At 36.1% G+C, this 20,032-nt stretch overlaps 1 protein-coding gene across 1 annotated transcript in view; it reads right to left on the bottom strand.

Annotated features, from left to right (window-relative positions):
* The window catches only part of LOC136825491 (peptidyl-prolyl cis-trans isomerase 1-like), a 383,360-nt gene that overhangs the window by 180,830 nt on the left and 182,498 nt on the right, over positions 1 to 20,032 (bottom strand). Inside the window, exon 5 of the mRNA XM_067082038.1 lies at positions 1,887 to 1,930. Coding sequence (XP_066938139.1) covers positions 1,887 to 1,930 — 44 coding nt within the window. The remainder of the gene's footprint in view (positions 1 to 1,886; positions 1,931 to 20,032) is intronic.

The following is a 20,032-nucleotide window of genomic DNA, read 5'->3' as shown; positions in this document are numbered from 1 at the left end:
TTTGTGAATATGACTGAAAACGCGTTAATTTTTTTGTGAGTATGACATTGAAAACGCGTTATTTTTTTTAGAGTATGACTGAAAATGCGTTATTTTTTGTGAGTATGACTCTGAAAACGCGTTAATGTTTTTATGTGAGTAAGATTGAAAACGCGTATTTTTTATATATATATGACTGAAAACGCGTTCATTTTTTTTGTGAGCACGACCCTGAAAATGCGTTAATTTTTTTTTTTTTGTGAGTAAGGCTCTGAAAACGCGTATTTTTTTGTGTTTTTGTGAGTATGACTCTCAAAACGTGTTAATTTGCATTTCTACCGTCATTCTAGTAGCCCAGCGGTTCGCGCAGTTCCAGGCCGAAATTTCAAAGCCACGGAAACTAAGGATGGGTCGAGATTTCTTGTATGCTTCGTGTAACATGTGATTCAGTGGGTAACAATCGTGACATATTTCATAAAGAAGGCGATAGTACAACAAAATGCAACGTAAGACGTGACGTAATATGATTACAGAACACTATAACGTGGTGTTGTGATAAATAATTAACTTACCAGCAGCTACGGGGACCGAAACGGGTCATTCTCATTTATAGTTAATATTAGAGTCAATTAACATAATTACTAAAATACTACGACCAGTAAACAATAGCAAAAAATAAAATAGTAACTAAACTGACAATCTCTGTGCGCCTAAAGATTTAAAAAACTGATAAACTGATAACCTAATCGAATAAAAATAGAATTTTTTTTTAAATCTATGTGAATAATTCACTTGTAATTTCAGTATAGTTAGTCTTTGAATCATATGAGCATTTGTAGAATAACTACTACGAATAGATAATAATATTTTAAGTAAAAAAAAAGAATTAAAATAAAAAAATATTTTAAGTAAAAAAAAGAATTAAAATAAAACAACATAATTTCTATCTGCCTAGAGATGAACTTACAGTAACATTCACAATAAGTAATAATAAAGAAATAAAGCGAAATACATAAACCTGAATGTATCAGTCCATAATCATAAGCTAGTCATGTTTTATATTTGATAAACATTCGTAGCAGAAAACAAAAGAAAGTTAAAAACATTCCCTTCAAAACATTAATAACAGACAAACTTACGTCCCAGAAAACAAAGGAAAGTTTAAAAACATACCTTCAAAACATTAATTCTAGATAAACATTCGTAACAGAAAATAAAAGTTAAAACATTACCTTCAAAACATTAACATTAGATAAACCATTCCTTCACAACATTAATATTAGATAAACATATGTACCAGAAAACAAAAGACAATTAAAACCATCCTTCAAAACATCAATAATAGATAAACGTTCGTAACAGAAAATAAAAGAAAGTTAATAAACATTCCCTTCAAAACATTAATAATAGACAAACATTCGTAACAGAAAATAAAAGAAACTTAGAAACATTCCCTTCAAAACATTAACACCAGATAAACATACTCGTACATACCAGAAAACAAAGGAAAGTTAAACCATTACCTTTAAAACTTAATATTAGATAAACATTCGCAACAGAAAATAAAAGAGAGTTAAAAAATCGCCTTCAAAACATTAATACCTAATCATTGTCAATTACGCTTGAGCGACTTCAGACGGCCTGAGCAGAACAGGAGATATTTATGAATTCTAATCCAAGAGAACGACTTGAAAATAAGCCTTAATTATTACTTATTTATATATGGTCTTAGATAAACATCAGTAATAGATATTAATCATAAATTCGTGAGAAAAATACCTTGAAAACTTACCCATGTGTAAGCTTACATTAACATCCAAAATAAGTAATAATTACGAATTCGAGCTCAGTAAATTACTACTGATCAAGTACTATATCAAATAATAACAGGATATAGTAACACTTACCCACTTGCTGTTGTTTTGTTGAAACTGCACTGAAGTGACAACACCTTAAAATAAAAAATACATTTTTTAAAATAAAATAAAAACTGCTGGTAGTCACGGAAAAAATAAAATAAAAGAGAAAAATGAAAATAAGAGTAAGAGACGAAATAAAAAAAATAATAGCACCATAAAGAAGAGTTAGATAAAAGGAAGACTGAAAAAGAAATGATAAAACAATACGAAATACAACAAAGGCTGATAAAATAAAGAAAGACGGACAGTATAAATGAAAAAAAAACCATCAATAACTGCATACCGAAACAAAGGTAGGAAAAATATAAAAATGATTAAAAATGAAAAAAAGGAATAAAATAGGAAAAATAATAACGTCATAAAAGTCAAAGCAATAGATAATGATCGAGGGGTCGCACAGCAAAATGAACCGGGCCAGAACAGGTAAGCAGGGAACGAACGCCATAAGCTAATCTGCGAGGTGCGTTAATGCTGTAAATAACGAGGCATCTTGCTGTGATAAGCATTTGAATTCGTTTCAGAGGTTTTGATTTTTTCAGGAGGAATCTCTCTCTCTCTCTCTCTCTCTCTCTCTCTCTCTCTCTCTCTCTCTCTCTCTCTCTCTCTCTCTCTCTCTCCTCATCGGTGTCATGCTGTTAGGCAACAAAAACTATGAGTTAACGTCTAAACTCTAATTAGAGAAATGGAGTACTGTAATATATACACGCATTTAATTATATAAATTTGATTATTCGTCCGTGCATGCATGCATACATAGAGAGAGAGAGAGAGAGAGAGAGAAGAGAGAGAGAGAGAGAGAGAGAGAGAGAGAGAGAGAGAGAGAGAGAGATAATATATAGCAACTGCTGCAATACTTTCCTCTGTAGCTCACCCTTCTTAAAAGACTGGTATAATGATCAGAAAATGTCTTTTAACAACCTACTCAATATTACAAGAGCATTGTTATTTTCACGGCTACTACTCCCATGCCTACTACAACTGATGCTATTACCGCATGACTGCACTCTCTTAGCTTACTGCTACCACTACTACTACTACTACTACTACTACTCCTACCACCATCTGATTGAACTTTATTACGGTCGTGGTTTCATTGCCTACTGTCGAAGCTCAGCTTGCGAGAGTATTTGAACACTTGGGGGTCACCAAATATTGTTATATTTGAACATTTATGCCCACTTATAGCCCCGACCTAATGCGGAGAGCTCACCTAACATACCCACTATTATGACCCATAAATTTGGATTATCCTTATTTTCTTTACACTCCTCTTTTTTCGGAGTCCCCTCCGCGTGCTCCTTCGTGCTTGTATGACCTGACCTTGATGGTGACCCGTTTCCGGCATTTGAACCGAGGGCATGTTTATGGTCTCTTAGGGCTTCCAGAATCACCTGGGTAAGGAAAAATAGCTTCTGGGTACTGAACACTTTACACGATACCTTCTTTTACTGTATTTCTCGATGCACGCCTTCTTTCGTTTTAAAGACGTATGGTGAATGTTACGTAATAATAATAATAATAATAATAATAATAATAATAATAATAATAATAATAATAATAATAATAATAATAATAATAATAATAGTTAAAAAGTCCATCAAAAGTTTTATCTGTTGATATACATGGAAGATGAAGAGGCAAACTGATCACGTTCATTAAGGCTTCATTGTTATAGTTGAATTTTAGATATACTGTATACTTCTGAGGAATTTTGATCTATATTCTTATCACCGTAAGGTAAAAGTACTAAATAATGATAATAACAAATACGTGGATGAGCGGCCATTGCCGAAAGCTAGACACATTAAGCATATAACCTATGTGATGGCCATCTGGAGAGAAGGGAGGGGGAGGTTTAGGGATCTTGGGCATGGATCTAAATACCTCACCTTTCATGTAAAATATGATTAACGTTGTAGTCGTAATGCCATTTTTAGAGCTACACTAAAACAAACGATACTAATATTTGACAGGAAAATTCATGGTCAATATTCCTGCCTGTGACTTGTAAAGAATTCCAAACGATTTTTTCTTTTCAGCTTCTGATGAAATTGTTTAAGCGATTGAAAAGAGCTGCGGGATAACACGAGTTCCACATTATTCTGATTTGGGCGCATTAGCTTGTCTTGACTGACTGATTAAGGAGAATAATCTGGCGTCGCATTAACTTATTTACACACGTGAGAAAAGCCAAAGACGAAATCCTCTTTTGAGACGGTTGCTCATAAAACGTCTTGATGGGCCTTGAAACATTCTTATTCTGATGTTGAGAACCCAGGAGGTAGCGAGAGTACATTGCAGAGGTTCAAATACACTAGTAGAGAGAGAGAGAGAGAGAGAGAGAGAGAGAGAGAGAGAGAGAGAGAGAGAGAGAATAATGCGTGGTTTCTCTCTAAGAAGAGAAACAGAGAGAGGGAAGCCGATGCAACGCATCTCGCTGACAGTTACATAACAGTAATGGCCAATATTCTTTCAGTAATTTACTTTTAAATTATCAGATATGCTACGCAGACAAACTTTACAAAACGCGGGAGGCTCCACACTTCTTAAAAAGAGAAGGCAGCAAAGTTCCTTCTTGTTTTTATATACCCTAAAACACCATACCAAATAATTTCACTGATATAATTAGTTCACTAATTCTTTTGATAAATATCTTTTCAGCAATAAAAAAAAACTTTATTAAAAAGGCTAAACTATCAACATCACGTTAAATATCAAGGCCCTTTTTGATGAAATTTATGATGCTGCAATTGATAAGCATCATTTTATGGCGATTCCTTGGATAGAATATATTTTTGCAAGAAAAAACTTTCTATTTAAAAAGGTGAATACACCAACGTCACGGCTATTACCGAATCAGACGGGGTCAAAGGTGGCAGCAGTATTTTTGTTTTAACTCTCTGACCAAACATAAGAGGGTAAATAAGTTTCTGATTCTGTTAAGGGGCTTTAATAATAAGGAAGACATACAAACCTAAAGAGATAAGTGTGAGGAGTTATGAAGGTTCTACTCCCAGAAACAAAATAACAGGTTTTTTTTTTTGCTAAAAAATCAAAATGTCGTGAGTAAATTGTTGTAAAATAAAAACCCACGATTATATCAGGTATTAAAATTTACTGATATAATTGTAAAATTAACATATAACATTTTTATTAAACATACATATATTTACATATAAATGCACACACGCACAGACACACCACAAACATTCATACATATATATATGTATGTATGTATGTATGTATGTATGTATGTATGTATGTATGTATGTATGTATGTATGTATATATACAGTTACCTCAATGAATTGTAAGAAGAAAGAAATAACGATAATATTTAGGTGTAAATTCCATAATTTCCAAAAATCCCAATCACGAATTCAATGATTTTTCCCTATCTCACTCGCTCACTCCGAAAGCCAACAGACATTGTATTATACAATGCTAGAGCCTCATTTTCACCCATTATTGCAACTATAAATCACATTGCTTGCAACTGTCGGTACTGAATGATTTATTTAGATGGAGCCTTAATCACAGGCTATACCTCCTTCGCTTATCGCTTAAGGTTAGGCTGACGGCAAGACTCACCCTTCCACCTTCCTTATCTGGACACTTAAGTTGAAGACTCGAACTGACGTTCTCTGGTTTCGGAATCCATGACGCTGTCGACTTGGCCCCTGGAATTTCTACAACTGTTTTTCCTGGCAATTTCGCCCATCAATAAATTTTCCAAAAATAGTTTTTAAGCTACCTTACATATTCAGCCATAATTTTCTACTACAATGTCTATCATTTTACTCTGATATAATTCATTAACAATATCATTCTGGACTAAATATAAAAAGAAATGGTCTTCCTACATATGTAACAACAATTTTTCTTCTACATATTCAGTAATAATTTCCCCTTTTACAGTGAGCAATTTTCCTTTATTACTATTGTAATTTATCTTCTAAATTTTTATGAAATTTTTTCTTAAAAATTCAAAATTCAGTTTTCACTGAAAAATTTACAACAAAATCCATTTCCAAATTCTTAAAATTTCAATCAATACCCTTAAAAAATTTACAAATGCTGTAAATTTTCAAAAATCCACATTATTTTTCATAAAAAACTCTTTATCAGTTTTCCTTTAACGTCTCGACTTGATTCTCGCTTAAAATTCCATAATAAATTCTTACGAGCAAATACCATAAAATGATCTAAAAGCTTAAATTTTCGTTGGAATTTGGAGAGATTTCTTATTTCACATTCATTAATGTTTTTAAAATGTATTTCCCTTTCCATGTTTTATGAAGTCGTCGAAATATCTATAGGTTGCACAGTTATATACAACATAATTCTAAAATTTCAAGATCAAATTATTACCTGCACATTTTTCCAGTATACAAATATTTTCATTCGGTAATTTCTATGATCTGCGACTTACAGAGTTTACGGAGAGAGCTGAAAGAATTTGAGATTTGCATTTTACGAAGTTGCTTCAATAATAAAATAATTCATAAAAATGCAACCTAGAAAACTTGAGGCCCAGACTTTATATGCAGATACACCGCACAGCTGATGTGACCGGCATATAGAAATACCATTGCGGCTTCGACATTTGAAAATAAAAAATAAAAACGATCTAATTAAAATTTTACAACGTCTTCTGCAACAGGAATCAAAGAATTCGCCTTCTGGTTAATACCAAAATACCGCCACATAAATAAGAATCCCAAATATTAACCGCAGAACAGAACATGCAGATTGACCCTATAGTGAGTTAATTATCATTTTACGGTATGTTACCTGTGAGCGCCTTCGTATCGGTTTCTTGTTAAGGTTTATTGGCGCACTGCGAGATATACTGATACCTCAAATGCTGCAACAAGTCAATTCTTTATCCACCCTCAATCGTTCTTTATAGACAACAGGCCATTCTGCGAACCATAAAAAGAATACACGAAGCCCATAACGCATTCTCGCATCTGGGATCTACATGGTAATATGCCGTAAAGATTAATTTATTGAGATATATTCATAACCAGAGAAGAAGGAGTACTTTATTGATTTTTTTTCTTTCTCTCTCTTCCATTTCATTTACTGTCCATCATTAAGGGAAGTTATGAAGAGGAGAGGCTAAAGTGTGGGTAGTCTGACAGCATGGAAAAGACTCTATAGCGTTTTTTTTACCTTAAGTTAAAGACTGGACACGCCTTTTGATGTAGTTGCAATACGCTTACAGGGAAATGATAGCGATGCATGATAATTAACCTCGTCTCAAATTACATACTTCCCAGAAACTGATCCCCGAAAAAGAATACAAATCATGTTCCTAGGATAAAATATATGTGCGAAATGTTGTTAATCCCAATGTATGCAAAACAGAAAGTATATTACATACAGGCAACCTGAAACAATAAAAAAAAAACTGCTACGGGTGCTTGCCTAGAATGTACCTTGCAACCGTTGCACAAGTGAGCATGACCCTCCATGATGGACGTGCACATCCTGAGGTGTACACTTGCACTCTACATCCTAGTTTCATATATTCTGTATCTTACTTCCGAATACAATTGCCATCTTTCAAGTCTCAATCTACTGAATATTTTGTTTTTCCTCTCTCCCTCTTCTCCCTCTCCACCTAACACTTAGGATACAAAATATGTATCAAACACCACTTATGATTATGTGTGTAAAACCATAACAATTTATTTGATATTTTCATGATGATTAAACTGGAGCTTTTACAATAAGAATACTTAACGATGAAAAATGTATCAAACGCCACTTATGATTATGTGTAAAACCAAAACAATTTATTTAATATTTTCATGATGATTAAACTTGAGCTTTAACAATAAGGTATATTGGACGAGAGAGAGAGAGAGAGAGAGAGAGAGAGAGAGAGAGAGAGAGAGAGAGAGAGAGAGAGAGAGAATTCGCTTCTCAGTATGACGAAAACATTCTTTGTACCCAAATGTACTTGTAGTCCAAATTGTTTAACATCCCTTGGACTGCACCATGATGTAAAGTGTTTTTTTCTAACATTCAAAGAATTTAATGAAAACAAAAAATGAACTATAATCACTTTTAACGTCTAAGCATGCCTTGACTACATAACTTCGATCATATTACTCGCATACATACTCTAAATCAATATCTACGCTTTGAAAACATTTTTTCTTTATTACTTTTATTTCCCAAGTCTTTTTTTTTTTTTTTAAATTCTACTCACCTCTAAACGCGCTCTTTCATGACATCGATTATCGCCTGAATTTTGAAAGCAGTATATTCTTTTATTTCGATTATAATTACATCATTATATTTTTGTTTGTTGACTCCTTCTACCGGATTAAGATTATTGTCTGCATTACTGCGTTTGCCTTATTTACACAAGATTATTAAAGGCTCAAATCAAGAATGGTCTGTGCGATTTTTCTAAGAGCTCTAGAATTTTTTTACATAACACTTAAATTGGTGAAGTAATTAATTCTTTTTTTTCCCTCTCTCTCTCTCTCACACACACACACACACACACACACACACACACACACACACACACACACACACACATATATATATATATATATATATATATATATATATATATATATATATATAAATAGATATATATGACTGAACAAAAAATGACTGGGTAGTGTAATATATATATATATATATATATATATATATATATATATATATATATATATATATATATATATATATATATATACACACATATATATATAATGTATATTTATTTATAGCAACTCTCCTGTTTCTCCTCCGATTCGATTCCACTATCTCTATGTTTTCTCCATTACTCTCTTCTTTTCTCATATTTCTGATTCTTCTTTCTACGTCTTATCCGCTTTAATTCTCTTGTTTTCTCTTTTTCCTCTTCCTTCCGTTTCAGTCCGTTTGTCTTGCTTCTTTCTCTCTCTCTCTCTTACTGTCAACTTGAGCTTATCTTGAGCTGTACGCCTGCCCACCCTTCCATTCTGTTAAACATACGAGAGTTTAATTACCCGTTTAACTGTCCACCGAGACATGGTAGGAGCTTAATTCTGTCTCTTTGGGTACATGTGTATGCCTGTTACTTATAACATACCTGGCCGTACATTCTTTCTCATTAGTCTGGCTTCTGACGCACCTGTTTTTCTCCTACAGATTTGTCTCACAAATTGTTGCCTTTTTTTCAGTACCTGGAACTCGTGGTGGTCCTTACGTGACTAGGAACCTGCGCCTTACACCTATCAACAACACAACAAAGGGTAAACGTTATGGGCTGCTGTAGGTGACAGGGGTCATGCTAGCTCATGGCTGGTTTAATCTAGCACCAACAATAACAAACTCCAGAACTGAGACGCCACTTGCCTATGGAATGGAATTTAGAATTTCGGCCAAAAGCCTAGCGCTGGGACCTATGAATCCATTTAGCGCTGGAAGGGAAACTGACAGTAAGACGGTTTGAAAGGTGTAACAGGAGGAAAACCTCGCAGTTGCACTATGAAACAACTGTTAGGAGGGGGTGGATAGCAAGATGGTAGAAAGAGGATATGAAAGGTGGTGGTTCAGTAAAAGGAATGAAGGGGTTGCAGCTAGGGGCCGAAGGGATGCTGCTGCAAAGAACCTAAGTAATGCCTACAGTGCACCGCATGAGGTGCACTGACGGCACTAACCCCCTACGGGAGCCACTTGTCTATGGCCCACATTGTTTGTTCCATGAATTTTCTTAAGCCCACAGCCACTCTCCCCCTCCCAATTTTTTGTTTTTTTACTCAAAATTACGCCTTAGCACCATTTCCAGTCTTCAGCCTATGTCCGTGACCTTTCCCACTCCTTTCGTTTTAGTCTGTCACTGACTTTTTTTTTTTTTTTATTCTTTTTGGTTGCTTGGTTTCACTTTTTTTGCTCCTTTGTTTAGCCTTCCTCCTTTTTTTTTTTTTTAAGTAGCCTCTGCTCCTCGTAGTGCGTTCCTCCTCCATTCTCTTTCTTCCTCCTTCTCCTTCATATTACACAAAAAATCTTTTCATTATATCGATCTGTCAGTTAATCACTTAGTCAAATACATTGCTTCTTAATCAGTCCAGTAGTTAATCTTATGCTTTATTTCTTCTTTAACACTCTTTTTATCGCTTAGTAACCCTTACTTGTTGTTCTTATAATCACAGGTCGTCTTTTTTTCCCCTAGGTACGATCACATTTTCCTTGTTTTAAGACTACATATATTCTTATTAAAAAGGTTTTATTCCTCTTTTTCTTAATGACACTTTCCTCTTTTAATACTCTCATTCACGGACTCAAGATTTCTAGTCTCTATTTTCAGGCAAATTCCATTTCAATACCCACCATTACTGTCTTGTTCCTCTCCTGGGGCTCCACTGCTATATTTCAAAGGACCCTTGCGCTTTATAGACTCCCACACCTCTCTGTAAGGCCCTCTTCCCAATCTAAGATATCTATTTTTCTATAAAAAAAATTTTCTCTTTTAGGAATCTTAGTTCTTTTTTAAGACCTTTTCTCTTTTAAGACTCTCAGCCCTCTTTTGTTAGAGCATCCTCTTCTGTCTCTTCAATTTCCTTACTCAGGTCTTTTATTCTACTTTTTTATAAAGGCTTTCCCACAGTTTTAACATTGCCAATCCTATTTTACGGCGTCTCTCCTCTCGAAAGCCTCCTATTTTCTCTCCTTTTCATGGGGTCCCCTCCTCTTTCAGTAATCCATTCCTCTTTCTCTTTTACGCCCTCATCTGCTTTTTTTAAAGCCTTCATCTTCATCTACGACTTCCTTTACTCGTTATTAGTTTTCTGTAAAAGAAAACTATTGAGCCGGCTTTGTCTGTTCGCCCGCACTTTATTCTATCCACACTTTTTTCTCTCCGCCCTCAGATCTTAAAAACTACTGAGGCTAGATGGCTGCAAATTGGTATGTTGATCATCCACCCTCCAATCATCAAACATACCAAATTGCAGCCCTCTAGTCCCAGTAGTATTTATTTTATTTAAGGTTAAAGTTAGCCATATTCGTGCTTCTGGCAACGATACAGGATAGGCCACCACCGGGCCATGGTTAAAGTTTCATAGGCCGCGGCTCATACAGCATTATATCGAGACCACCGAAAGATAGATCTATTTTCGGTGGCCTTAATTATGTGCTGTAGCGGCTGCACAGACAACTCGATTACGTCGGAGAAACTTCGGCAATTTTTTTTTTCTTTACAGTTCCCTTTCATTATATAAAACTTATGATTTCCCTTATGAAGTCTCTTTCTTCAATGAACACTCACATGCCAGATTGTTAAAATCGGGCCCCTCCCCCCACCAACACCCTCTTCTTCTGCCTCCTTCCTCTTGCTTAGTCCCCTCCTCCTTTAACCCTCCCAGCACCGGTTCTCCCCCCCCCCCTCTATACAACAGAACGACCTCACACATTCACAATTCGTTCCGGGACAACAACGAGAGGCGACCGATAGTCGCAGGAATGGGGGTGGGGTGGGGCGAGTTTTGGAGGGGGGTTGGGGAGTAAGGTAATGAGATGGGGGAGATGGGGGTTAACAGTCTCTAGACGGGTGGGGGATAGTAGGAGGGGGCTAAGGAAGTCCTTAGGGAAGTAGGGTCCTGGAGGGAGATGACACTCCTCGAAAGGAGTATACTGTATTACTTTTATAGGGTTGGGGGCACGAGGATCTAGGATCGGGAGAGGCAGGCACTGCCAGGGGGAGGGAGGGGGAAGGGGTTAGGATGGAGGAGACAGAGAGGGGAGGCGGCTGTTATGTGATACTTTCTAAACATTATCCACGGAGATACAAGCATCACAAGGGTCGTAATCCAGGTGATTTCTGCGACGCTCTAATGACTTGTTTAGATTTCGCGTCGTCAGCACGCTGCTTCAGGAAGGAAGCGAAGAATAAAAAGAAAAAGAAAATGAAAAAAGTTTCAGAGACAGGTTAATGCACTTAAAATGTATTTAAGGATCGTAAAAATGAAGACATGCCTACAAGGAAAGAAAGAAATGGGGGTCAGATATGAAGGTTAAAAAGATGAGGTCAAATTTAATGTATTTCATATGTGGAAGCATAAATAAAAAAGACATAAGGGAGAATGCCAACAAAAAGATAAATTTAATGGGCTCATTCAAAATGCAAGAAATAAAAAAATACGAGGTATAAGCTGTTAGCAGAGTGAAGTGAATAGTAAACAAAAAAAATACTAAGATGCACAGAAAGAGAATGAGTTCAGTTAAAAATACAAAAGATATTTAGAGTTAGAATGTTGAAGGGAAAAAAGGTTAAGATGAATACCAATAGAGAATGAATGAAAAGATTACTTCAACAAATAAAGTTTACAAAATTAGATACAATTATACGTAATGCATAGTTAGTATGTGGATGAAGGATGCTATAAATAAACCAAACTAATTCGATACAATCAAGCTATTTTAAGAAACCCAAGTATTTACCGTTAGTATATAAAAGTAAGGAAAATACAGAAAAATGCTCTCGTATAAAGAAAAGAAAGGCTGTTACAAAAAGATTCCAATCGAAAAACTAGTTTTACACATGAGAATTTATTGACTGTTTTTATCATATGCCTTTTGAGGGGGTGACTCCAGACGGGTTGAGTCCCCAAGTTCACCGCGAATCTGTAGAGATTAGGTTGCAGACCACATAACCTTTTCTATAACAACCAGCTGGCGATGGTGCGAGCTCACAGCTTGGGCGATTGGTTGGGGGGCAGGCCGAGATCAAGAGAAGAATACAAGGAGAGACAGGAAACAAGTAAAAAATGCGCCGAAGTTTCTTCGGTGCAATCAAGTTTTATGTACAGCCGCTACAGCGCATTAATTAGGCCACCGTAAAGAGATCTATCTCTCGGTGGTCTCGGTACAATTGCTGTATGAGCCGCGGTCCGTGAAACTTTAACCTCGGCCCGGTGGTGGCCTATCCCATATCGTTGCCCCAAGAACCATTATGGCCAACTTTAACCTTAAATAAAATAAAAACTACTAAGGCTAGAGGAATGCAATTTGTTATGTTTGATGATTGGAGGGTGGATGATCAACATAACAATTTGCAGCCCTCTAGCCTCAGTAGTTTTTAAGATCTGAGGGAGGACAGAAAAAGTGCGGACAGAATAAAGTGAGGACGGACAGACAAAACTAGAAAGTTGCTCAGTCTGAATTGGTTATATCTTGAAATATTCTCATTAAAATCTTTCAGTTTTACTTTCGTTAATATTTTCAATTCGAAGACCTTTACTGTCACTGGCATTTCTTCTGTAAGAGCAGTTTTAAAAAAACGGGATTCTGACCACAAGAATTAATAATAAATGTGATTGAATGTGATTCACTACCTGTCTATCCAGCAGTATCTGCTGATTTTTGTGTTGCTTCCGCATGCATCTCTCCCTCAATATTCTAACTTTTTGTAATGCATCTAATTAGAAGTGGTTCTGTGTGTGTGTACGTGCGAACATCTTTTGAACTTTCTAGCATATTTGAAAAGAATTAATCATATGCGTCATGACTGGAATAGCAACAGCCTCTGAACGCTAAATCAAGACTGACCAGTTTCGAGGGAATAATTTGAAGGGGTATTTATCTTCCTTTTGTTTCGAAGAGATGGACAACTATTATTATTTGGTCACAGGACAGGGATAACCTGTTTCCTTTTAATCAAGAGGCTGGTAACCGGTTACAATTAGCTAATATGGAAGGGTTAACCGGTCAAGGGACGGTAACCAGTTAGTCTTTTTGGGCTTCACAGAGGAATCCAGTTAGAACCTATTGAAAAATATCGAGTAATCATTTTCCTATTCATCCTCTAATTAACTACATGGGTTAATCAGGTATCATGTAATCATGAGTATTTGCATATGAGAATTAGCATCTCTCTCTCTCTCTCTCTCTCTCTCTCTCTCTCTCTTGAAGCCTGTTGTGTTCCCTTGCTTCCACTTTACATCAGATTTTTACTGCACAGTTACGGAACAAAAAAAAAAAAAAAGGTATTGCATTACATTACCATATGGGAGTACTTTTTTTTTTTTTTAGGTACCGCTTTTAACTTTTCAGCAATCATTCCACTACTGCTATTTAAACCACTCCTATTTTATAACTGTTGCTTCAGTTACTGCTAATACTGATTCTAAAATAAAAATTATAATTTTGCTGCCTAGATATGTTAAAATCTACAAACCAGGCTTTCGAAAGCTTGCTCAAAAATAACGTTTATTAATATCCTTATAGTTCCAATTATTTGCCACTTTTTAAAATTCCTGTTGATTCCGTCTTCAAGCAATAATGTACTCAAGACAAAATCAGCATAAATCTAAAATCAGCGGTAAACAAAAGAACTATCATTGGTTACAAATATAAGAGAACGATACTAATTACTTTTATTATTATTAATATTACGGTGGGTGGGAGTAGTAGCAGCAGCAACAACACAAAGGGCAAGCATGAATGGAATGCGTTTATACATTTTTTATAATCTCTGCCTCTGCAACCTGGGTACTCAGATGGGTGCTTGCTGAACCGAAAAGAAACAAGAGAAAGGGAACCAGAGAGAGAGAGAGAGAGAGAGAGAGAGAGAGAGAGAGAGAGAGAGAGAGAGAGAGAGAGAGAGAGAGAGCTCTGAAGATATTTAGAGATTCAGCTGCAAGAAAAACTGTTTCCTTTTAAGGACAGTGCTGCGTGCTTTCAGATGCACAGGGCATGACGCCGGAGAGAGAGAGAGAGAGAGAGAGAGAGAGAGAGAGAGAGAGAGAGAGAGAGAGAGAGAGAGAGAGAGAATTGCTTTCAATTATTTCTTAAAATATTCTGATAAATAAGTACTCAAAGGTACAATAAAATTCAACAGGCATAAAAGAGAAAGAGAGAAAGACGGAATCATTCATAAAAAAATATATCAAGAGTATATCTAGACAGTAATACACTTAAAATTACATAAAATTCAACATGTTGAGAGAGAGAGAGAGAGAGAGAGAGAGAGAGAGAGAGAGAGAGAGAGAGAGAGAGAGAGAGAGAGAGAGAGAGCATTGCCTTCAGTTATTTTTCTAAAATATTCCTATAAATACTTACTCAAAGGTATAATAAATTCCAGCCTGAGGACAATGGCGTGCAATGAGAAAGAGGGATAAAGAATCATTCCTAATCATATATATCGTAATAAGTATATCTGGACGGAAAATACGTAAAAGTACAACAAAAACCTATATGTTGAGAGAGAGAGAGAGAGAGAGAGAGAGAGAGAGAGAGAGAGAGAGAGAGAGAGAGAGAGAGAAAAAGAAATCGGCTTATCTAAGCAGACCGACTGCATGCCGTCAACATGGCAATGATATGTTGCTCAAATTGACAGGATGCAATGTACCGTGCACAGTAATAATCAGAGGAGCAAAAACAAAGAATCGAGAGACAGAGCGAGAAAGAAAGAGAGATGTAACAGTTTACTTTTTCTTCTCGCACAGGTAATGAAGGCCACATCTGCAACGAGAGGAACTGATAATTACAGCCTCTGGATGGCAATAACGAACATGGTCCATGTATAAACGAAATAGAAGGGGAGGAGAATAATGTGAGAGTAAAAAAAAAGGAAAGAACAATAAAAATACCAAAAAAAAAAAAGCTGAAATATGGAAAAAAAAGATGAGAGAAGAAGAATTGGCAGTGATTGAGATACGGAGAAACTAAAAAGATAAGAAAAAAAGAACATCAGCAAAAAGAGCACGAGGAACTAAAGATGGACACAGAGGGAAATGAATAAATAAATAAGAAACATAACAGGTGTGTGAGAGAGGGAGAGAGATATTATGAATTAATAAGTGGAAAAGGGAAACCAGGATATATTTATTTAAGAGAAAGAAAACAGAAAAACACGAAAAAAGAAAGAAAATAGAAAAACTACAATTTTGAAAGTAACTGAGGAAACCAAATGGGTGTGTGTGTGTGTGTGTGTGTGTGTGTGTGTGTGTGTGTGTGTGTGTGTGTGAGTGAGAGAGAGAGAGAGAGAGAGAGAGAGAGAGAGATAAAAAAAATCCAAAATATAAATAATTTCGGAATAAGGTAACGGGGACAGATGCAGAGTCGTTCCAGATCAGACGTATTACGTAAGTGAAAATATTCAAATAGCACTATATCTACATGTTTTGAGAGAGAGAGAGAGAGAGAGAGAGAGAGAGAGAGAGAGAGAGAGAGAGAGAGAGAGAGAGAGAGAGAGACGTGGGAAAGGAGTATGATAAAGAAAGGTGAAGATGGATGAGGTGAACGCATCGATTGCAAAACAAACGAAAGTCGCTGTATGCCCAACTGACGTTATCTAGTAAATAGACTCCGCCCCTTTGCTGCTGATTGGCTCGCAACGAGTGTTCATTGACTAGTGATATATCACATAGAAATTCACATACAACACTTAACACGTTCCGCTGGCTTGCCTTTACTGAGTTATTCTAAGACAAAACTGGCATATTTCAAAATAAGACACTGACTTTACCATATAAAAAAATTCAGTTTGAAAAGACAAAAAAATTATCGCTTAGGTTTTCAGGAATATTATGTATGATCTAAGTAACATAAGTTTACCAAAATAACACGGTTCTTATAGGCACATATGTTTAATCTCTGAGGTTGATAATGTATTTTTTCTTTTATTGGAGCAACTGAAACGTGCAGTTGTAAGTAACCAGCCTCTTAAAAAAAAAAGGCGAGTTGAGTAATTTAGGAAACATTGAAGAAGGCAGAAAATTCTGCAATTTGGATGGAAATGTAATGAAAGTCTGATCAAACAGGTTGACCGTCGAATTAACCACACATTATGAGCGTGATTGTCGTTCTGATGACCTTGTACAAAAATGATCTCTATCTAATCCTCCATGTGGTATTCGTTATTTTTAAATAATTACACCCCTTTGAAATTACGATAATACAATATTACTGTATACAGCTTAAAAATAATATTGATTAATGAGGACAAAAACTGGTCAATGATCCTCAATTTTCAAAGGGGTTAATCTTGTTTATTGCCAAATTAAAATGACTTAATCCCAAACTATTCTTCAGGATGCAAAACCATTTAAAGGCTTACTCGTGTTCCAGATACTCTGTTTGCTGGGAGCATCTGCAGTATTTTTATAAATAAAAATTGTTTAGGCTTATGCTACCAGTATCAACCCAGTGTTTTACCTTAGAGTATCTCCAGTGTTTTACAAAGAAAACTGTTTGGAATCGCTTAGTGTATTTTTATAAAATATTTTCTGTAACAGTATTGTTAGAATCCCGTTAGCGATTTGGGAAAACCATCTGTTTCCAACTCCTGAAATTCAGAAAGTTCCAAAGTTCTTAAACTGATATGGCTCCTGGGGCTTCAGGAGTCCCAAAATATCGCATGATAATCTTCCCGAGTTGTTAGAAAGGAAAACCCGATCTCTAATAAGCGTTAATGGTAATGAACTTGTTGAAAATGCGTTACAAAGGTCTAAGGTGACATGAGAAAGTAGGTCGCTGCTACTACTAAATAAGACATCACCAGCTAGTTCAATTCTAGCAAGGCATGTGGTCTCAAGGTCTGAAATGTATTGCTCAACAAAATGGTAGTGATGAAATGCAAAAGAAATGCTTTACCTGAGCGATTACGGGGTGCCCTATGAGCAAGAGCCGATGCACTCTTAAGCAATCTTACCATAAAAGTCAGATTATTCTAAAACATTCGTTCAGAAAATTTGTATGAAATGATATGTGGTTATTCATCAGCAACCGAATAGTAGTAACACATCTGATAGCGAAATCCAGCTATAGGTTTCTTGGTCCCGTCTGCTGTTTATGAAATAAAGTGTACGCAACTGGATCTGTATATACATGAAACATATTAAAGAAGCAGAAAAACAGTCAGATGAATCGGTTAAAAAACTTTAAAGAAATCCTAGCGAGTAAAAGAATCACACCTATCGTTTAACTCCTACTTTAAACGCCTGTCAAAAAAAAAGACTTGAAGATTCGAACATCACAGTACATAAAAGCCGGAGTAAAAAAGGAAATAGAAAAATAGAGCCAGCCATAAATCAAGAGAATCAAAGGGCCGCCTTTTAAAGGCGATAAAAGCACAACAATGGAGTCAATATTGCCACATCCGGGGTATCACGCCATCAAATTGCGGGAAAAATCAATCACGCGCCTTGAGGAAAACCACAATCTGATCGGGCCATCACAATTATGACTCAGAGGAAAGGGCTGGAGTGCTCCATGGAGGAGGAGGAGGAGGAGGAGGAGGAGGAGGAGGAGGAGGAGGAGGAGGAGGAGGAGGAGGAGGAGGAGGAGGAGGTGACGGTGAAACAGGAGGAGGAGCAGTGGATGACGAGAGGATGACGAAGTAGAAGATGCGATTTTAAATAAGAGAGAAAACGGAGAACGAATAAAAATGGAGGGATAGGATGCAAAGGGTGGAGGAGGAGGAGGAGGAGGAGGAGGAGGAGGAGGAGGGGATTTGGAAGAGGATGGGAAGGACGAGGAAAAAAATTATAAAAAGAGGGTGGAAAGGAAAATACGAAGTAGGAGGAGTTGATCAAACATAATGAGGAAGATGATTCAGGAAAGAGGACTTTGGAAAAAGAGGTGCGGTTATACGCACGACACACGATGGGGTCAGAACCTCAATTAAAAGGAAAATTCTATGGAATTTAAAAAGCTAAAACTCTGTCTCATAAAATCGTCACTTTCGACTTCAGAGCCAAAAATCACTATTTCAAATCGTCTGTTTTCACCAAGTGGAATTTTCTAAAAAAAAAAAAAAAAAATCTCTCTCCCTCTCTCTCTCTATATATATATGGAGGACTAAAACTTCCAATGTGTAATTCTTTGTCTTTTGTATATTCTGATTCGTTTAAGCTGTTCATTGAAATCTTCACATAGGAGACCACAGAGAAAGTAAAGCAACTAAATATCCAATAAAATTACTGCATAATCATTGGACTTCGGAAATCAGTATTAAGTCTTGTACCTGTATAGTCGAAAATGAGAGTAATCTAAGATATGGTCGAGACAGCAAGTCCCAACTTCAGGACCTTACGTACCTCCCTCCCGAAGCTTAGGCAAAAGTACATTCATCCTACATTCTTATAAAAAGAACGACGCGAGACATGATGGCCCCAGACACGACGACGGCAAAACTAAACGAGGAATCTAATTTCGTAGACTATTGCAAACAGAAAGAAAAATAATAAGTTTCGTTCTGTTTTTTGCTGTTGATTATTACCCAATTTTCAACTGATAATTTCGGATTATTTGTTGAGAGCTTCACTGCAATTCTCAACCATTACGGCATATGGTTAAAACCCAAGAGCAAATATTCATAATAATATTAGCTGGGCGTGGCAACCGAAATCAAGTCTGGTCACTGCAAAAAAAAAAAAAAAAAAAGTGCGACGGTATACCCTCATACGTACCTATCATCTGCAATGACCTAATTAACAAAGAACAATTATCTCTGCCTCGTTAAGCTTACAAAAACGTCAAATACAACCGAGAGAGAGAGAGAGAGAGAGAGAGAGAGAGAGAGAGAGAGAGAGAGAGAGAGAGAGAGAGACGCACTCTTCTCATTAGTACTAAAGTGTTAATTTTACCTTATTAGGTTAAGGATAAGGTGTGGGTATATATACTTACACACATAAACATATATTTGTATATATAAATATATGTATATATATATATGTATAATATACATATACATGTATATGTATATACCGTATATATATGTGTATGTGTTATACAGAGAGAGAGAGAGCGAGAGACGTACTCTTCTCATTAGTACTAAAGTGCTAAATCTACCTCATTAGGTTAACGATAAGGTGTGGGTATACACACATGCATACATACATAAAAACATACATACATATATACATGTATATATAAATGGGTGTGTGCGTGTGTGTATACAGAGAGAGAGAGAAAAAAAGTTAAGTATACCTTAGCTTAACCAGACCACTGAGCTGATTAACAGCTCTCCTAGAGAGAGAGAGAGAGAGAGAGAGAGAGAGAGAGAGAGAGAGAGAGAGAGAGAGAGAGATGCAATGTCCTGAATAGTACTAAAGAATTAATTCTACCTCATTAGGTTTGCGATAAGGGCAAATGAGAGCCATAGAGAGAGAGAGAGAGAGA

This window comes from Macrobrachium rosenbergii, chromosome 37 (assembly GCF_040412425.1).
Source record: "Macrobrachium rosenbergii isolate ZJJX-2024 chromosome 37, ASM4041242v1, whole genome shotgun sequence".
In the NCBI taxonomy this organism is placed as follows: domain Eukaryota; kingdom Metazoa; phylum Arthropoda; class Malacostraca; order Decapoda; family Palaemonidae; genus Macrobrachium; species Macrobrachium rosenbergii.
The sequence above is the reverse complement of the archived record's forward strand: the minus strand, read 5'-3'. Positions and strand labels throughout refer to the sequence as shown.